Raw genomic sequence first — 19,892 nt, 5'->3', positions numbered from 1 at the left:
AAGTAACATTCACGAGGATTTCTACAGAGTCGATCGAGAGGTCATGAGTGGCCCGGGTTCACTGACGCATTTTGTACCCTTTTAACTCTCTCCATCCGAACAGCGAAAGAGACGACGTTAACAGCGTTTCACCCCAATTACCACCATCAAAATATTGCAAGCGGAAGGCTCTTATACTGAAGAGGTGAATGTTGACAAAGAATACCACAATTCTGACGACGGAAGCTAAAGGTTGGGTCATTCAGACACCCACTGGACATCCGAGGGGTCTGTGTAGAGGAGAAGAGAGGACTGGCCGTACTGAGTGAGTTAATTCTTTCCTGTAAAGCGTTCTGAGCTCTAGGTGCCGAGGAAGGGCGCAATACTAGAAATGTACAATATTATTATTATTATTATTATCATCATCATCATCATTATCTTTTTATACTATAATAATTGTTATTTTTATTATTATTGTTGATTTTTTAAGTTTCTTTACCGAAGAAGTAGGTATATCTATGTTTATGTGTTTTTCCACCGCTCACCATGCCGTCTGCAAAATGCACGTCACGTCACTGATGCAGTTTCTTTGCACGTTTCGATCAAACTTCAGTAAAGTTTGGAACTGAAGACTAACCAGATTCTATTTATATATGTATATATATATATGTGTGTGTGTGTGTGTGTGTGTGTGTGTGTGTGTGTGTATAAATTCACTATATCTCAGTATTCATTATGTTTCTTTGAATTAAAAAGGTTTATGAAACGATAACACCTTAATTTCGAAGAGACGGTCAGTCGGCAAAAGTCTCAGTATGCCAGGCATTCACACACACACACACACACACACACACACACACACGCACGCACATACACACACACACACTGACACCCCCCACTCCCCCCACACCCACCGTGACCCCACCCCACCCCCACACAGAGTTCCAGTTTCACTGAAGAAGGTATGTGTAAGAACGCGCGTGCTTAAGTAGACACTTGGTGGGGTAAAGTTATATCCATACTGGTATCGTACTACTTGAAAGTGGAGCTTTGTGTCTCTGTCGTGATCAAGTACAATATATATTGGATGTTCAAATTCTAAACCAAAATTTTGTCGGCTGTCCAGATGATACAGTAGCATACTTTGTTTACTGGAAAAAAGACTGACTTAAAAAAATTTTTTTTTTTTAAACTTGAAGAGGTACGAAATCAGACGATAGTTATTGTCTCAAATCAGCACATCAGGTCATTGCATGATTTGTAAATCCAGGGAAATTTTTAAATCGTTTCTGTTGGGCATTATATAGGCTATACGTATGTAGTAGAAACAATGAGCTTGTTTTCCATCATGAATATATATATATATATATATATATATATATATATATATATTACTTCAGTACATGAACCCAACCCCTTTCTAGTCTCCCTTCCCGGCCACTCTCCCTCACTCCAGTCCGACCCTCTCTCTCTCTCACACACACACACACACACACACACACACACATACACACAAACACAGAAACACACACACACACACACACACACACATACACACAAACACAGAAACACACACACACACACACACACACACACTGAGTGCTCAGCGGCAGATGCGCGTTTAGCAAATATGGGCCTGGCAGCAGAGTCACGGCCGTGTTCAACCGTTATCATTAACAACACATGTTTCCTACCGGCCACTCCCCCTCACCCCAGTCCCACCCACCCATACACACACACATACATTCACACTGAGTGCCCAGCGGCAGATGCGCATATAGCAAATATGGGCCTCGCAGCAGAGTCACGAACACACCGTGTTCAACCGTTATCATTAACAACACGTTTCCTACCGGCATCCTTCCCCACCCCTTCCCACTACACACACATCGCGCGCGCGACACCGACACACCGGTGCCCAACCGCAGAAGTGCGCTCAGCCTAAAAGTTGAGTATAGGAACACCGACCACAGGCTAAAACCATAATTATTTGCAGCGGGTTTCTTCCCAAATCCTCTGTCTGTCAGTCTGTCTCTGTCTGCCTGTCACACACACACACACACACACTCGCGCTTGCATGCTTGCTTGCTTCTCAGTCTCCATTCAGCTCTGATCACTATCTCATATTTCCACATTCATCTGCTTCCTCGAAATACCGACTGCGCGAAAAACGAAAGCTCATCGGAAACCCAGCTCCAACTAGTTGTTCCGTCACACGCGGCCTTATAACTTGTAACCGTCCATCATCTACCTTAACTGGTTCGTTTGTTGTGGCCTGCCTGGCCTTTTCTGACAACGCAATAAAATCTTTCCACACAGAAACACAGCTAAGACTTTGACGGGCATATTATTATGGTCATCATGGAATTGCAGCGGTCACTTTCCCCAGGTCTTTCGAAGGTCAAGGTTGTTTGTGGACGGGTTGAAACCGGTGCTGGGGTAAGATAATTACCCATTTCAACGGGTGCTTGATCTAATTCATCATTAAGTTTTATTGAACTGAGGGACTTAATTGGGATAGTTTGAAGTTAACAGTGAGCACTTTGGTTGGGTTGAAGCTTTTCATTGTAATCGCTTATTGCTGTTATGATCATTATTATCATTATATTTATTTAAAAAAAATTAATTTTAAAAAAAAGAAAAAAACAGAAAGAAAGAAAAAAAAAGTTATCGATCCCTTCAGTCAGAGGTTTCGGCCTCAGTAACTGAGAATAAAACCATTCCGGTATTCGTAGTCTCTTTTTCTCCGGCTCCACCCTTTCACTTCTTACCGGCCACACACTGACAAACCAACACTGAAACCTAAACTAACACCGCACAATACACCCATGTGTACAACATAAGGAAATAATAATATATACAAAGTCAATGTATATGTACTCAGTCATACTGACATATTAAAGGAAGAAGCATTATCTTCAAAGCCGAAGGGGAGAGGTGCGGGAGGAGGAGGCGAGGGGGCGTGTCAGTGGATTTGATTCCGTTGTGTTTCATCAGCCACTTGAAACGTTCATACAGTGACCTGGGATGCGGTTTTTCTCCGCGTTGATACATTAACCCCTTCCTGACTGCTTAACCATGGTGAAAATGAGATATGGCCGTGAAACGAATTCCAAGGGCAAGATCTACGTCACATCATTTATATTTTTTTAAGGTGTAACTGATTTTCCTGAGCAAAAATAATATAGTCCAATTCCAGATAAATAATGATGACTGATATCCCTGCTGCAAAAACCTGTCATCTTAAATCTGTCTCAGTGAAGAGATTACTGACGTAGGTCCTTGACCGCCTGACGAGCATAGAAAAAACTTGTCATCAGCAGTTAAGGGGTTAACTATATAGTTGAGGTGATATTCACCTCAACAACGGCGTGTGAAACTATTTGATCATAGTGGCTATGGTTTGACTTAGTTCTGGTTCAGTTCAGTTCTGACTCGATCGATTCAGCTGACCTCGTCACTCAGTGGCAGTTGAGTAACACTGATGCAGACAACGCAACCTTCAGTCACCGAACCAAGACCCGACCAAGCCATGAATGATTTGACCAAAAGGGCATAAAACTCCACTTATATTTTCGTGTTTAAGTCTACCATAAATCATCTGCCGACGAGTGCGCAGCCTAGCATTACTGGTGTCCTGAGAGCCGTGCTTTGAACTGAGCTCTCGACAGATGTTGCTGTCACCGTTACCTCATCCAGATGGTTCCAGTCACGAACAGTGCCAATAAAGGAGTTTCTGAACTGCTCAGTCTGAGATCTGCCTACTACAAAGGATCTTGAATTTTTCCTGATGTGATTGGAGATGACATTTGTTGCCTTGTATTCTTAAGTCGCGAGGTTTGATGCTACGTCCTTCTTTGTGTGGAGTCAGGAAACCAGTAGGCGGTATGGCCCGGTACTAACCCCTCAACCACCTTGTACAGAAAAGTTAGGCGTAGATCACTTCTACGTTTCTGTAGCGTTGGCAGCTGCAGGGTAGATAACATATTGGTGATGGCACCGGGGGTTCTTGTCACAGCCATGGTGTAATTGCCAGCCAAGTTATAAACCTATGAACTATAGTTATATATAATTATAGTAGAATTAAGGCCAGAATTCTGCGTCATCTTCTGTTTACTAGCACTTTTTGAGTGCACGTCCCTCCTCCAGCCCCTTAATTCTGACTTACTGTATCATATTCCATTATGAACCAGCAGCTGGACGGGGGTAAATAAATAGAAAACGTCCAGAGTGGCATTTTACACCTGTGGGATCGAGCTTTGTCCCTGCACCGGAAGCATCTGAGCAGACGCCAGTTTTTGTCCTGACAGGAACTGCGGCCGGTAGTGCTTCGATAGTTCATTACTGTTTGCGTGCAGAAACAAACAAACTTAGTTTTTAAAACTTTTTGCTCGTGTATAATTTTCGTCGTGATGGCAGCCTTTTCGGACATGGCTTCTTCTGGGTATGTGCAAAAATTTCGGATGTCCAAAACGCGCGCCCGAGTTCGTTGTTATGCCATAACGATTTATCGGGAACGTGGTTTCCTATTTTCTGCATGCCATTGAACCCAAACATATTAGCAGTGATAACGATATGGCGAATCAGTTATGGAGCATGTATTGTTGTTTTCCCCGTTGATATAAATGCAAGAACTGATACACGGGCATTACTCCGTCTCAATATGCTTCACAAGTTACAGTGATAAGTACACATTTTGCAGTTTCTCGATCGGGGCCACTGACATTACTCCCACGCATATGCGCGCACATTGACAGTCGCGTGCAAGCTTGCTTGCAGTTGCATATACTAGTAACATGCACAGAAGATGGCATGATGCCATAGTGACAGAATTGAGAAGATCCTGTTGAGAGCATTCATGAATCCCACATGAAACAGTCGTACTCATATGTTATATACAGAATTCTTTACAGTTATTGCATGTAAATTAGACACCTTTCATATACTATCATATATATATATATATATATATATATATATATATATATATATATATATATATTATTGCATGTAAATTAGACACCTTTCACATACTAAAAGATAGATATATATATATATATATATATATAATCTGATTACAATTTTTTTTTTTATTGCACTTGCAGTCTTATTTTAGGCACATGTAACAATACTGTTTGGTTTGAGCAACATAATTTCTGTGTTGTAAGGGCTAGATAGTTGTTTGGTAAGGCTTGTGGAGGTGTGAACATGTAAAAAAGAAAAAAAAGAAAGAAAAAAAGTGTATTGTGGTGCTAAGTGTGTGTGTGTTTGTGTGTGTGTGTGTGTGTGTGTGTGTGTGTGTAATGTGGTGCTCTGATTATGTGTATGTGTGCATGTTTTTTGAGTGTACATGTTTTCTGAATGATTTGGATCACATGTCCTATATTTCATCTCATGTGCAGATACAACTTCGAAGAAATTCAAGTGATTGCTGGCAACATCCTGTCCTTTACAAAGCATAAACCTAAAATCGGAATCGTGTGTGGATCTGGCTTGGGAGGTCTGGCTGACCTGGTGGAAAATGCTGATATTGTTCATTACTCCCAAATTAAAGAATTCCCAGTCAGCACAGGTTTGTGTGTGTGTGTGTGTGTGTGTGTGTGTGTGTGTGTGTGTGCTTGTGTGTGTGTGTGTGTGTATGTGTGTGTGTGTGCAAGTGCTGTTCAGCATTTATAAACATTAGAATACATGATCCACACCATGTACATGTATAATGCCAAATGGCTCAAATGCACATGATCTCTTTTTCCCTTCTTTTTTATGTGCATGGTGTCTCTCTCCCACTCCCTCTCGATCAGTATTTCTCTTCTCCATTAGACCCTTCTGTATTGTCCACCGCTGTTTCCTCCCTCTCTTTTCTCCATCCTTCTCTATATAGTCTCTCTCTTTCTCCCCATTTACATGCATGCAAAGCTGCATTGATGCCTATGGGTGCAGAGTGTTTTCAAGTCATTCAACATACAGGACAATGATACCATTTTCTTGTTGAAGCCATGATATATGTTTTCTTTAAACAGGAAGAAGAAGAATGATGCCTGTTTTGTATTGCATAGATTCTAGGATAGCATTGTAAAATATGCATTTAAAGTCGTATGTCTGGTACATTGGTAGCTGAATGGTTGCCTTCCCTTCCCCCTCTCCCCCCCCCCCCACCCCCACACACACACACACCCTCCCACCTTTTTTTTCCTGTCTGAACCTATCACCCCTCCAGAGAGACAATCTTTGGAGATAACCATGCATATTTCAAGCATAGTTTCAATTCCTGATGCTGTTGTTGCTAAGACTATAACAGTACAGTACGGATGTAGTTTTGTGGCATGAGGAGAACAACAAGGTGACTGACAAGTTTTCATGGCTTATAACTGTGTGTATGCTTGTCTCATTGATCAGTGCCAGGTCACGAGGGCAAGTTGGTGTTTGGCCTCATGGAGGGCAAATCTGTCGTCTTGATGCGAGGCCGCTTTCACTACTATGAAGGATATCCTATGTGGAAGGTATATAAGAGCATAATTGCTGGAACTCATCCTTAAAAAAAAGAAAAAAAAAAAAAGAGAAGTTTTATTGTAGTTTTGCCATATCAGTGTCATTGTGTAATAAGATCCCATGGCAATGCAAAAACAGTCCCCCAAGGAACGGTTCAGGGAGGGGGAGACAGAAAGAAAAAAATGATGGACTGACAACTTTGCTGAATTGACAGGAAGAGGGAGGGAGGTGGACAGAGAGACTGAAGAAAATGATGGACTGATAACATTGCAAAATGGACCGGAAAACTATTTGCAGACACTCAGGCTTTGGACACACAACCACTGACCTGGAGGAATCTGGTGAACAGTTCGCCCCAATAAGTGTCCACACAGTTGAGAGAAAAGAAGAAGTTTTGCAGCCTTTTCACTTTGTCTTGTCCTGATCCTCATCAGCCCATCACAGTATGAATAGTAGTAGTAGTAAACTGAATCATTTTTGTATAGCACATAATTATTTGTTGTGTGCAGGCAACATATGGAAGAATAAAACCCCCCGATTATTCTTAAAGCATAGCACGGTAGAGTAGGGTATTACAAAATTATCCTCATGTGCCTTTTGTCGTACCTCATGTGGTTTTAAATTTGCATTGAACTGTATGGTTAGCATTATTATATTCTCCGCATAGGCGGATAGTAGTTTGCACAGGACAGGAATGTCAGACCCCTGCCGGAGTCTGCACTAGTTGGGTCACGGTAAGTATATTATTTAAACGTAATTTTAGATAGAAAATTTCCTTTATTATTATTGTTATTACATGTTATTGTTGTTATTCTTGTTATTACTATTATTAGAATTATTGTCATTAATATTATTATTCTTATTATTATGATTATAATTATAATTATTGTTACTATTAAGATAATGATGCTTTTTGATTGACAGGTGGCAATGCCAGTGCGTGTGATGAAGGCGATGGGTGTGACGACTCTGATCGTGACAAACGCTGCTGGCGGCATCAATCCTGAATACAACACAGGAGACATCATGATCATCAAAGATCACATTGACCTGCCGGGCCTCACCGGGGAATGTGTGTTGATTGGCAAAAACGATGAGCGGTGGGTACATCTTTAGCACGGATTGATTTTACTGGTAATTCTTGTATGAGGGCGAATGGTTGGTGAATGATTATTGTGATGTAGTACCACTACAACAACAAACTGTATTGTATTTGTATTCCTCTTTTTATTACAATGTTGTTTGTTTCAATTTTGGGCCACCTGTACTTCAGTCTAAATCTGTCCCTTTGTTTCAATTTTTGGGCCACTTGTATTTTGGTCTGAATCTGCATGTCCTTTTCAGTTTTTTGGCTACCTTTATTTCAGTCTGATACTGACGCTTTGTTTCAGTTTTGGGCCACGTTTCCCAGCAACAGTGGACACATATGACAAAGGGTTACGAGACCTGGCAAAGCAGGTAGTCACAGAACTGGGTTACGGGAGTATAGCACGTGAAGGGGTCTACGTCATGATCGGGGGCCCCACCTTTGAAACCGTTGCTGAATCACGACTGTTGAAGCTGTTGGGTGCGGATGCTGTGGGTATGTAAAGCCTGTATGTTTTGTTTTAAATAATGTTTTGGGTTTTTGTTGTGTTTAGAGAAGTGCAGAGAGTGGTTTGGGTGGTGCTGGTGAAAGGTAGATGGGACAGGAAAGAGGAGAAAAAAAAACCCAAAGATTTTTTGGTTTGTTTTTCTCTGAATTCATTTAGTTAATTTATATCATTAGTTGCAAGAGATTTCCATAATTTGCATACCCCTTCTCCAAACACCCACACCCTCAACCCCCCAGCTTGTAGTACACATCAACAGTTTATGCTAACAATCACATTGAGTGAACAGGGTGCGACAGTATCTTCCATGCTACATGAAAAAGAGGTGCACAACTGTTAAAAACAGTGTGATAACCACCAGATTATGAGCATGTCCCTCCTCCTCTTTCCTATCCTCTTCTTAATGTTATTTTCCAATTCCAAGGTGGAGTGTTGGCCTAGAGGTGACGTGTCCGCCTAGAAAGCGAGATAATCTGAGCACGCTGGTTCGAATTACGGCTCAGCCACCAATATTTTCTCCCCCTCAACTAGACCTTCAGTGGTGGTCTGGACGCTAGTCATTTGGATGAGACGATAAACCAAGGTCCCGTGTGCAGCATGCACTTAAGTGCACCTAAAAGAACCCACGGCAACAAAAGGGTTGTTCCTGGCAAAATTCTGTAGAAAAATCCACTTCGATAGGAAAAGCAAATAAAACTGCACGCAAAATTTTAAAAAAAGAAAAAAAAAAGGGTTGCGCTGTAGTGTAGCGACGCGCTCTCCCTGGGGAGAGCTGCCCAATTTTCACACAGAGAAATCTGTTGTAATAAAAAGAAATACAAATACAAAATTCCATTCTAAATCTTTCTTTTCAACACACCTGCGATAGGAAAGTGTGCAAAATAATGAATAACCCCTTGACTGCTGTACATGTGTGTGTGCTTGCATGATTTATGCCAGAGTGATGTGTTACTGTAAAGTGCTGAGAGCAGTTTGATAGCGCTTTGTAAATGTACAATTATGATAATCATGATTGTCGTTATTATGAATAATCATGTTTACGGGTATGAATACATATACTTACCAAGATGAAGAAGTGCAAGATTGACTAAACGATTATGTTTACAGGTAGGAGTACAGTACTTACCAAGATGAAGTGTAAGATTAACTAACAATAACTCCTCCTACCAAGTTGAAGTGTAAGATTGATTAAATGATTATGTTTACAGGTATGAGTACAATACTTACCAAGATGAAGTGTAAGATTGATTAAACGGTTATGTTTACACTACAGGTATGAGTACAATACTTACCAAGATGAAATGTAAGATTAATCAAACAATTATGTTTACAGGTACATGAGTACAATGCTTACCAAGATGAAGTTAACTAATCACTTATATGTTCACAGGAATGAGCACAGTGCCTGAAGCAGTGGTGGCAAAGCACGGAGGTCTGCGGACGTTTGGCATATCGCTCATCACGGACATGGTGGCGCTGGAGTACGACACCACGCGAGCCACCACCCATGAGGAGGTGCTGCAAGTCGGTCAGAAGCGCGCCAAAGATCTCCAGAAAATCGTGTCCACCATGGTCGCTCGCATGAGCGTGTAGTCAGTTGCACTGACCGACGACCAACAGCAGGCACATCAGTGGGTCAGGTAGCTTTTTCATGTTTTGTATTTTTGTTTGTTTGTTGGGTCTTGCCTCTTTATAACTGGACATTTATCAGCGCTCTCCTCATTGCACAAAGCGCTTTACAATCCACACAGACACACATACGAAACACACTCGGTGAGGCAAAGAGTTCCATATTTGAACTGCAGATGATGAAAAGGTTCGACCACCTTCGATATCTATAGATCTACTCTGCAGAGTGTACTCATTTTGTTTTGCTTGTGCAAATGTATTGTGAGCGACAGTTGGCAGACATCCTCCATTGACAGATAGTTGAGGACACAGGTTCTCTCGTTTTTCTTTTTTTCTTTTTTTAACTTACAAAAAGAGAATTGTAGATTCTAAAATGGCAACATTAATTGAGAAATAATAGTTTCATTTAGAATTTATTTTCTTTCCATGAACAGGTGAAGGTCACTGAAAAGTTTTTTTGTTTTGTTTTTTTGCATAAGGAACAGAGTTAAAAACAGATGACAGTTCACATTCTTACACACCCGCATATGCATACACACACATGTGCACACACTGAAACGTACACACACAGAAATATGCAAACACACACACAGTGATCCCACTAAGTACCAGTTGAATTAAACTAATTCAGATAAAATTATGAAATATCCATAGCTGTGCATGATTAGTTAAGAGAACAAAAATGATAAATGTAAAAATGTTCATATGATCATCAAGACACATTTTTTCTCTCTCACCACAACACACCCAAATACACTCACACAAATTCACTCTTGCAGAAAATAGAATGTATCAATGTGTACTTTTTTTCTTTCCATAACCTCAAACAATGAATATGGTTTTTTTAAATCCAAGTATGTGTAACACTGCAACATATGTTTGGAAGCAAGCAGTTAAAGTGTTTTTGAGTTATTTTGGTCACTTGCCTTATTGATGGTCAAGACTTGATGTTTTGTATTCAAGTGAATTAAAATGTGTAAGTATGAACCAATTACATTAAAATATTCACGTTCTGTGTTAACAGATTTTCTATTTTAGAGAATGTTTAATTATATTCTGTTTTGATTGTTTTCCTGTATCAAACCTGCCCTTAACAACCCCCCCCCCCTTTTTGTTTTAACATTATCAACATTTATCATGTATATTTACCAGCCATGTTTGCCATTGATTTTTTTCAGCCAGTTTTTGTCTTAAGTGTAATATTGTTCCTCAGTGTATGAATTAAAAAATATGTGAACACATGCACACACACACACATATGCATGCTGCTCATTGTAACAAGCAAAGTTACACACTGCCTGAGATGTTTGAGCAATATTCTTGTATAATGGCCATTCATTGTCAAATCAACTATTGTTGTAAAGACTTACGCTAAAAACAGGACTTTCTTATGGTGATACAGTCTACTTGCAACTCCACTAACTGACGTATTATCACGTCAGTTTACAGTTTCCCAGAATGTAGGTTGAAATAACCTGCCGAAAAGATACCAAAACAGTAAACCAACTGTTCATGTTCATTTATAACCTGTTGACAATCTTCTTCGTCTTCTTTTTTTTTTTTTTTTTTTTTAAGCCCAAAGGAAGGTTTTTTTCTTGAAACAGAGTTGCTTTTGCTTGTAATATTCAATGTTGCAAAGCAGTTATTATGAGTTATAACAAAATGTTTACACAATTGTGATATTGCATTTCCTTATGCTTGATCCTTGTTAAGTATACTGAGTGATAAAATGTTCTACAGGTTTGTTGATTGTTGATAGTCTCATTGTGTTCGCTTTTTTTTAAGCTTCAGAATAAATGAAGAACTTGGGATTAATATCTTATTTAATGGAGAAATGTCACCAGTCTTTGTTTTAACCATTTTCACTGTATTTTCTTGTAGCATTTTGTTTACCAGTACTCTACACACCATTTGAACTGAGATTTTGATTTCCTTGTATTCACACTATCACATTGAGTGTTATCAATGTACGACTTGATTATTAACAGTATATCATAATATCTTTTCTTGAAGTTTTTGCTGGATACCAGTATTAAACCTTTTTTTGATTGTTTGTTTCCTGAATTTTAATGTACATATATATGCAAACTAGTTTATCCTTTGTACCTTAATTTTGTCCACCCCCCCCCCCCCCTCCCCCGAGTGATAGCTTTTTTTGTTGTCAGAGAATGCATTTGAAGAATTTTCAAAACTTAAGGTTTTAATGATTTTATCTTGCTTTGAGTCACTCAAATTCTGTGACAATCAGTCTGTTTGTATGATGCTTAGCCATTTTAATGAACAACAACAACAAAAATATATATATATGTTCACTGTGAATATCCCCTGGAAGTAGAACAAAATATTATCCTGGTCCTGGTGTAGGAGAAACATCATGGAGAGCCTTCATTTCCATTATTCAGACTCGTACATAAACACACACTCGGGCATAGCAGTTCCTTAAATCCAACCAGTCCTTGTCATGTCATGCGTAACCTACACATATTGAAATGATATCTTCTAGGAAGATTAACTCACTCAGTACGGCCAGTCCTCTCTTCTCCTCTACACAGACCCCTCGGATGTCCAGTGGGTGTCTGAATGACCCAACCTTTAGCTTTCGTCGTCAGAATTGTGGTATTCTTTGTCAACATTCACGTCTTCAGTGTAAGAGCCTTCCGCTTGCAATATTTTGATGATGGTAATTGGGGTGAAACGCTGTCAACGTCGTCTCTTTCGCCGTTCATATGGAAAGAGTTAAACAATGTAGTTTTGTTGGAGCATAAATACAATGGATCAAAAAAAAAAAAAAAAAAGTATGCATTTCTGTAGCTGTTCATTTTATTGTTGTGTTTTTTTGTTTTTTTTTAGAGACAGAGATCCAGTGGCATTACAACCATCTTCTTTTGTGGAGTGGTTAAAAAAAAAACCCAACACTTTTCAAATCAACCTTTATTACCTGCTTGTGCAGATTTGTTTTTCCTTGTTGACTGGTTGTTTTTTGTTGTTGTGAAATTTACTGGCTTTCCTTTCCAAACTTCGATTGTGTAATCATGATTCTGACCTTTTTTTCTCCACTTCTGCTTGTATATTTTTGTAAAACAAAGTATGCTCAGTAACACATATTATGATATGATATTTTGAATTGTTTTACGAATATTAGTTTTGAATTTATTTGTTTAATCATCAAAGCAATTGATTAGAATCATTTTATGATGTCAACATAAATCTTTTAACATATTTATTCTGTAAACATGTAATTTGTCCAAGTTTTACAACTGAGATATCTTTTCAGGATTGTGGAGTGATATGCATACAGAGATAAGTGGATCGATAAAAACAATAAATGCACAACAGCATAAAAAATGCTGTGATACAGTTAGTTTGCACTGAGCTAAAATTCATTGTCAGCGATGCTGCCACATGGAAACTAATGGCTAGATTTAACATCCCCTCCCAGCATCTTCGAATCCTCACTTCATGTGCATGTTTTTCAATGCTTCATTTGAATTTAATCCCCACTTCATATGCATATTTTCAATTCCTTTGTTTGAATTTTAAATGCGTTATTGCTGGCCTGGTTCAGACAAAGCCTGAGTCATGAAAGTTCAACTTTGTGCAAGTCTTGTGTCCTTGAAAGCGTATGCCCTGCCAACTCCTTCATAATTTGGAGCAACCCTAAGTTGCAAGGACCAGAGTAAGGATTGTAGAGCAGATAGGGAAGGGCTGGGTTTTTTTTGTTTGTTTGTTCCTCAGGGTAGATCAGAGTGATCTTTACAGCATGGGAACTGGCTAAATGGAGAAGTTAGCTTCTTTGAGCGCAAGTTCTTTGAGTGAAAGTTCAACCATGTCTCATTCCCTTTGAAAACATGATGAATTTTTTTTGCCCCAGACCATTGTGAAGATGTTCTGAATGATTATTGTGAATATTCAACTCTTTGCATTTTTTTTTCTTTTCTTTTTCTAAGAATCTATCAGAAAATATGAATATTCAACTCTTTGGGTTTTTTTTTTAATCTGTCCACATTGCAGCAATTTTTCAAAGGTGAAGCTCACCCTGAAAACCAATGAGTCATTACATCAAGTCTTTATTCTTTTTTCCCCCAGAGGTCTTCCTCAACCAGTTCCTTCACAAGGAGCAGGAAATGCACATTCTCAATGATTCTTGGACAAAAAAAAAAAAGTCATCTTTTCCTTCTTTGAAATACTCAGTCCATCTACAAATTTCCTTACAGGTTTTCATACAACATCAGAGTTTCCTTCTTGTCACAATTCAAAAATGAAAATTGAGATTTTTTTTCACCAAGTTCATGATTTGTGGGCACAGGTGCTGACTCCAATTTTTTGAGCGACATATAGAACTTACATATTCGGTGACACAAAACTACTGACTCCACTGGAGTAATGTGTTATGGTGCGAACTTTCATAAAGAATAGCTTTCAAGTTTTCCAACAGTTACTACCCCCCCCACCCCCCTTTTTTTTCTAGTGGCTGAATTGTCATAAATTTTTTTCTTCATTCATTGTATGTTTTGAACAATCTTCTTAGTGTTGGATGCATTAATATAAGCAGTAGTAGATATTGATCCAGAGCATTGGTTTGCAAGGTCTGATAAATCAGGCCCAGTGTGTATGTTTTATGAATGAAATGTGAATGATGACGATAGTATTTTTATTGCAGAAAATCAATTTACACAAGTTGACAAATCATGTGATGTATACGGTTTCCAGAAACACTTCTCACATGTAGCAGTCATAGGGAGGGATGTCTAGTGATAAGTAGACGGCGGCAGCAATAGAGATTTATGTGCTGGAAACACTTACCATTGGTTTCAATTCTTGTTTTACAAGACAGATAATGAGTCATCAGGGATTTTTATCACAAATTTATTTCTGCTCTTATTAACTGCATTTATATAAATATATATTTTGTTTAACAAAATTTTTCAACTTTGTTTTATTCATTTTAAATATATACATATGTACTGTGGTGTTTTTGTTTTGACATCAAGTAATTATAACCTTTTTCTTTTCAAAAAAAGGATTTGTTTCTGCCAAGAGTGAGTGTGGTGTATTTAGGGGAAGGTTGCGCACAAAGGTATACAAGGGGAGTGAAGAATGTACATCAATATGTTCTGTACATACACATGCACAAAATGAAGAAAACAACAACAACAACAAACAAAATACATTCAAATTTAATACATGTATTTCAATTAACACACATTCATGATTCCATCTTCTTCAGCTAAGCGAATACTGGTGTCGGGAAGGACGTAATGTCATGTACAAAGACGAGATGCATGTAATACGTGAACGCATTCACTCATGCTGGCTTTTGTGTTTGAGAAGGTATGTGGCCAGGAACTCGATGGGATTGGGCGGTCTGAAAAGAAATAGCATAACATGAGACAGTTTTGTCTGATCACACTGCTACTGCAGGAACATTTAAACCGTCATTTCATAAATGCATTGGACAGACACTGGAAAGATCATATAAACTTCCAGATAAATGTCCCAGATAAAAACTAGCCTTATCATTTGCAAATGCACGCCCAGAACACCAGTTGAATTTTTTTTTTTTTTTTTTTAAGAACAAAAAATGTCTTTTTCCAAACATTCTACATACTCAAGCAAAAGGCTGAAGAAGCTATATATGCCGACTCATGATGTGATATAATCATGCCATGCTGCATGTGAATTTTTTTCAGAAATCGGATTACAGAAGAAGGGAAATTGATTTCTGCTTTCTTGTTTTTCTTCTTCTTTTAGTTGTGAACATAGTATTTCATGCAAATTCTTCATGTCACATGGAAAACATTTTTCAATGTAAGTGCTAAGTCTTAAATAATATTCACCCTCGAAATTTATGTAAATAAAATAATGAATACACAAATGTTGCACACTTCCTTTCATATAAACACACACACACACACACATTCACAGAAATAGAGACAAAATATTTCTTCTCTGGGGAGTACTAGGATAAAAACTGAAACCACTTACTAGTGATACTGACATACAAAAAAAAAAGAAAAGAAAAAAAAAAAAAAAAGCTTCAGTTCTTTTCTTTCTGAAGTTGTTCAAGACCTGAAATCACATCAAAATGTACTTAACCTTTTTATTTATGTCATATTTATAAACATGAGTCACAAAGTGAGCCTTAACCTTCGCTGGCTATCGTGGGTCGTACACGACCCAGAAGGGTACAAAAACGCAAATATCTCAGCCAATTCTATTTTTCTATGAAATTTCAGAAACGCTTCCTACACCTAAAAGGCCAACTTTTGCCAAAAAATGAAAAAAAATCATTAATTAGTTAATGAGTAATTAAAGGTGGTGTTTTAACTACACATGGACGCTTGTGTGGATTGTGTATGACCCATGCTTTTTAAAAGAGGAAAAAACGTGGTCACCCCTCGAAAGCTCGTGTGGGTCATGCATGACCCATACCTTTTTGACAGTGATTTCAGAAAGTTTAATTTGCAATTAGTGAAGGAAAATAAAGAAGATTTACTTTCAATAGCCTCACTACCCCCCCCCCCCCCCCTCCCCGCCCCGTCCCTTTCTCTAACAGCATGTACCTGTGTGACTGAATATCTTTGTGTGTGTATAGGATGCTATGACTATGAGTCATCTCTCTCTCTCTCTGTGTCTCGCTCTCTCTCTCTCAGTCTCTCTCTATCTCTGTGTGCATAAGTAGGGTTTGTATGTATGTATGTGCATGTGGTGTTATGCGTTTGTGTGTGTGATCAGTTGTGTGTGAGTGAGTGTGTGTATGTGCGTGTGTGTGTGAATGTGTGAGCATGTGTTTCTTCTGAGTGTGTGTGTTTGTGCAAGTCTGTGTGCGCGTGTGCGAGCGCATGTGTGTGCAGTCAGTTGTTACGATATGTTTTCCTTTTCTATATTTTGTTATAAGCTTTGGAGGAATATACAGGTTTTTGTCTCTTTACAAAGTATGGGTCATGCACGACCCACACAAGCTTTGGAGGAATATACAGTTTTTTGTCTCTTTAAAAGGTATGGGTCGTGGACGACCCACATGCGCTTCTGTGTGTAGTCAAAAGTGACAGCGGTATGGGTCGTGGACGACCCACATGAGCTTCTGTGTGTAGTCAAAAGCGACAGCCAGCGAAGGTTAAAACATCCATATCAAACCCACACTGACCTTTCTTTGGATAGAACTGACATCCCTTGGAGTAAAATCGGAACTACAGTCTGGTCCAGGTAAGCCCTTGTCGGCAACGACTGCAGATCCACTTTCGATCGCTTGGCTTGGGCATCGCCTGATTCTTTCTCATTGGTAATCAGTTTCTATTAAAAACAGAGCATAAAACAAAAAATAAACATGGCACATACCTTTCACCTGATGTATGTATTAAAATGTTTATACATGGATCTGTAAATTTTATACTGACATTTTATTTTTAAAAAAATTGTATACAAAAAATTGTGTATACAAATCTCCAATGAGAAATAGTGTGAAGAACCTATCAAATGATGAATACTTTTGAGTCACTCTATCTAAATTCATTTCTCATTCTAATGTCATTTGAAAGTTTGAAAACTGGCAAGACTAAAACTAGGTTTCATCTCCTGATTTAAGTTGAATTGGGAATGAAAAAAAACCCAAAAACAATTGGTCAGTACAAAAACACAACCAGAATTCTACAGGTTTTTTTGCCTGACATGTTTATAGTCATATCTGCACATCTTGTGATGGGCTCTTGAACAACATTTTATTGAGTCATCAGTGATGCATCAGGCCTTCATTGATCTAAATCATGACTGTTGAACAATTGCTCCCATAAAAGTTATGCACCACATTATATTATAAGGTACAGTGTTACGTGGATCCAGAATATTCTTTGATCTCTGAAAGCTACACCAGCTTTCAATTTCATTTCTCGAGTAACTGAAATGTCATTTTTAATTAAGTGATGAACAGCAATACAAATGTGAAACCCTTCTCCACAACCAAGGGTTCCACATGATGAAAACAGGATTTTGAACAATACCATAATTCTAAACACACATTTATCCCTGCCCCCATACTCCTCCAGGGTTGTAAGGGCATGGTATGGTGGAATGCTGCACCACAATCCTACATCTCTCACAGTCGTGTACTAGTGTCTGGGTTTGAACACAGCTCCTTCCAGTCCACTCAGTAATGTTCTCTGTCTACTTCTTAAATGCAGCATGCTTGTTAGATATAGCAGTTCATACCTGGATGTTATCAGATACTTCTGCACCATTGTCCTGCTGCTCAACAGCCTCTGCAGAACTTGCTACTTGATCTGGTGAGCATGAAACACACAAAAAAAATTTTGATACAAAAATAACAACAAAAAAAACAAAAAATTGAGTGCTATATTTCTTTCTAATATACTTAAGGAAGAATCTCAACATTTTTGATAAGAAAACAGCTTCATCACTGAAATCATCTTGATAAAAAATGATATTACAATAGGCAGACTGGGCGAAGTGCAAAGTTCTTAAGTTTCAGACAGTTAGTTCTAAATGAATACAATAATTATGAGAATATAACAGATAGGAATTATGCAATAACTTTGTCTCCAACTAAAAATGCCCCCTCCTCGCATAGAAAACCTCACCATTCCCACCCATTTCAAAGTTATTCAAATTGAACAGACTTGAGAGACTGTGGCTCACAAACACTTAATTTAAGCAAAACTAACTCACACTAAAACTCTGTGCTTTCAGTCTTTTCACTGATTATTAACATATACATCCCATTACCCATACGCTTTTTTCTTTTCCCAAAACCAGCACCCAACGCCTACGGTCAACGTTTTAACCCTGGGCATCAAATGGAAGAAGACGAAGAAGAAGTAGCAGAAACACTAACAATAATGTCGCAGAACAAGCATAACAAGTACACAATCGACAATGGACAGGCAATATTCCTTCTTCCCCAGAATGATACGTGACTGGAACAACCTGCCTGAAACAGCTATGGCAGCAGACACCTTGGACACCTTTAAGTCTAGGGTGCCCCCCAGTTAGTACTTAATTAGATAACAGGTCCCTTACCCCCCCACCCCCTCCCAACTCATACCCCAATACTTTTTGTTTTTTAAAATTATTTTTGGGGCCCTGCTGTCTTAGATCAGCAAGGGACCGGCTAGCTCGAAAGGGCGAAAAGTGAAGTGATAGTAGCCTGCCGGAGAACCCACTTAGAGTAGGACTAGGTTTTCATCCTCACTAATAGGTCTGTTGCTTTCTGTAGTTTGTTTTTCTTTCATCGCAACCCAACAAAACGGCGTAAAAATCAAATTGATGATTGTGGCCGTCAACGCAGTGAAAGTGAAAGAGAAAGAAGCGACCAAGCATATTTTGAGCAGAGATAATTTTCGCTTTCATTCTGTCTGCTTTCATTCCACCCAATTACACAATATACAGAAATGAGAAGAGAACTAAATTACAAACTTTGCGCCAGTCAGGTCAACACGCATGAAACGTAAACAAAAATAGAGGACCCGAAACCTTCGGATTCAAAACGATTGCTGACAATGACCGTTGGTGAATGTAACGCCCCAACTGTGACAACTCAAAATGTTAACTGTGGTCTGCTAAGACAGTTCTGACCGTATAATGGTTTTAAAACATTAGATTCAATATAATCTAACACAACAGCATTTTTTCATAGTTTTCTTTCAATGCGCACTTACCGTCAGCCATTGTTCTCCGGTTGTCACCAGGGGAATGTGAATGCTCTCCCGTAGCCTTGAAAAGTGTTCATGTCGCTGTTACATATTACTATATTATTAGACTATTGCGTATTGGTCAGTTCGTGTGCTTCTTCAGCTTTTAGCGTGAATGATACGTTTTTTTTGTTTTTTGTTTTTTAATTGTAGGCACGCATTTGCTGATGATGCTATGACAAGCTTCAATTAAAAAAAAAAAAAAAAAAAAAAAAAAAAAAAAATTGGAGATCATAATCCTACTGTGTTATGAGTTCTTATTAATGGAGAGAGAGAGAGTTAAATTTTACATATGTATTCATTCATTGTCATTATACTTGTTATTATTATCAATGTACTTGGCAATGTGAATAGACAGATTCTTCCAATTGTTGATAGTGCTGTAGGTTAAAAAAAAAAAGAAAAAAAAAAGTGTGAACATAACAAGAGTTTGTGCATGGTTTTGACAGCTTTAGTGGGTGTCCCTGTACTGGGTGTGTACTGTCTATCAGTGTGAGGAGAT

The 19,892-nt window shown here is 38.6% G+C and overlaps 2 protein-coding genes across 2 annotated transcripts; one reads left to right on the top strand and one right to left on the bottom strand.

The window, feature by feature from the left end:
- The first annotated feature begins 4,276 nt into the window (after positions 1 to 4,276).
- LOC143281263 (purine nucleoside phosphorylase-like) lies at positions 4,277 to 14,726 on the top strand. Its single transcript, XM_076586380.1, has 6 exons — positions 4,277 to 4,423; positions 5,382 to 5,551; positions 6,373 to 6,476; positions 7,390 to 7,565; positions 7,857 to 8,047; positions 9,448 to 14,726. The coding sequence occupies exons 1-6, from the start codon at positions 4,392 to 4,394 to the stop codon at positions 9,648 to 9,650; spliced, it is 876 nt and encodes a 291-aa protein (XP_076442495.1). The 5' UTR covers positions 4,277 to 4,391; the 3' UTR covers positions 9,651 to 14,726.
- A 130-nt stretch (positions 14,727 to 14,856) lies between these two features.
- Positions 14,857 to 19,443, bottom strand: LOC143281264 (protein dpy-30 homolog). The gene is made up of 4 exons (XM_076586381.1): positions 19,358 to 19,443; positions 17,892 to 17,962; positions 16,834 to 16,979; positions 14,857 to 15,051 (listed from the first exon to the last, which is right to left on the bottom strand). Exons 1-4 carry the CDS (start codon positions 19,365 to 19,367, stop codon positions 14,988 to 14,990), a joined length of 291 nt encoding a protein of 96 aa, XP_076442496.1. The 5' UTR covers positions 19,368 to 19,443; the 3' UTR covers positions 14,857 to 14,987.
- Positions 19,444 to 19,892: the final 449 nt, after the last annotated feature.

The sequence above is a fragment of the Babylonia areolata genome, chromosome 4 (assembly GCF_041734735.1).
Source record: "Babylonia areolata isolate BAREFJ2019XMU chromosome 4, ASM4173473v1, whole genome shotgun sequence".
Classification (NCBI taxonomy): domain Eukaryota; kingdom Metazoa; phylum Mollusca; class Gastropoda; order Neogastropoda; family Buccinidae; genus Babylonia; species Babylonia areolata.
This window is presented reverse-complemented; position numbering and strand designations above follow the sequence as displayed.

Excerpts from the sequence above, each read along its gene's own strand:
- LOC143281263 (XM_076586380.1), top strand. The coding sequence starts at position 4,392 with ATGGCAGCCTTTTCGGACATGGCTTCTTCTGG. Across the intron at positions 5,552-6,372 it reads AGAATTCCCAGTCAGCACAG|TGCCAGGTCACGAGGGCAAG; the intron begins GTTTGTGTGTGT and ends CTCATTGATCAG. Across the intron at positions 8,048-9,447 it reads GTTGGGTGCGGATGCTGTGG|GAATGAGCACAGTGCCTGAA; the intron begins GTATGTAAAGCC and ends ATATGTTCACAG.
- LOC143281264 (XM_076586381.1), bottom strand. Across the intron at positions 16,980-17,891 it reads AAGTATCTGATAACATCCAG|AAACTGATTACCAATGAGAA; the intron begins GTATGAACTGCT and ends TGTTTTTAATAG. Across the intron at positions 15,052-16,833 it reads TCAGTTCTATCCAAAGAAAG|ACCGCCCAATCCCATCGAGT; the intron begins GTCAGTGTGGGT and ends ATTTCTTTTCAG.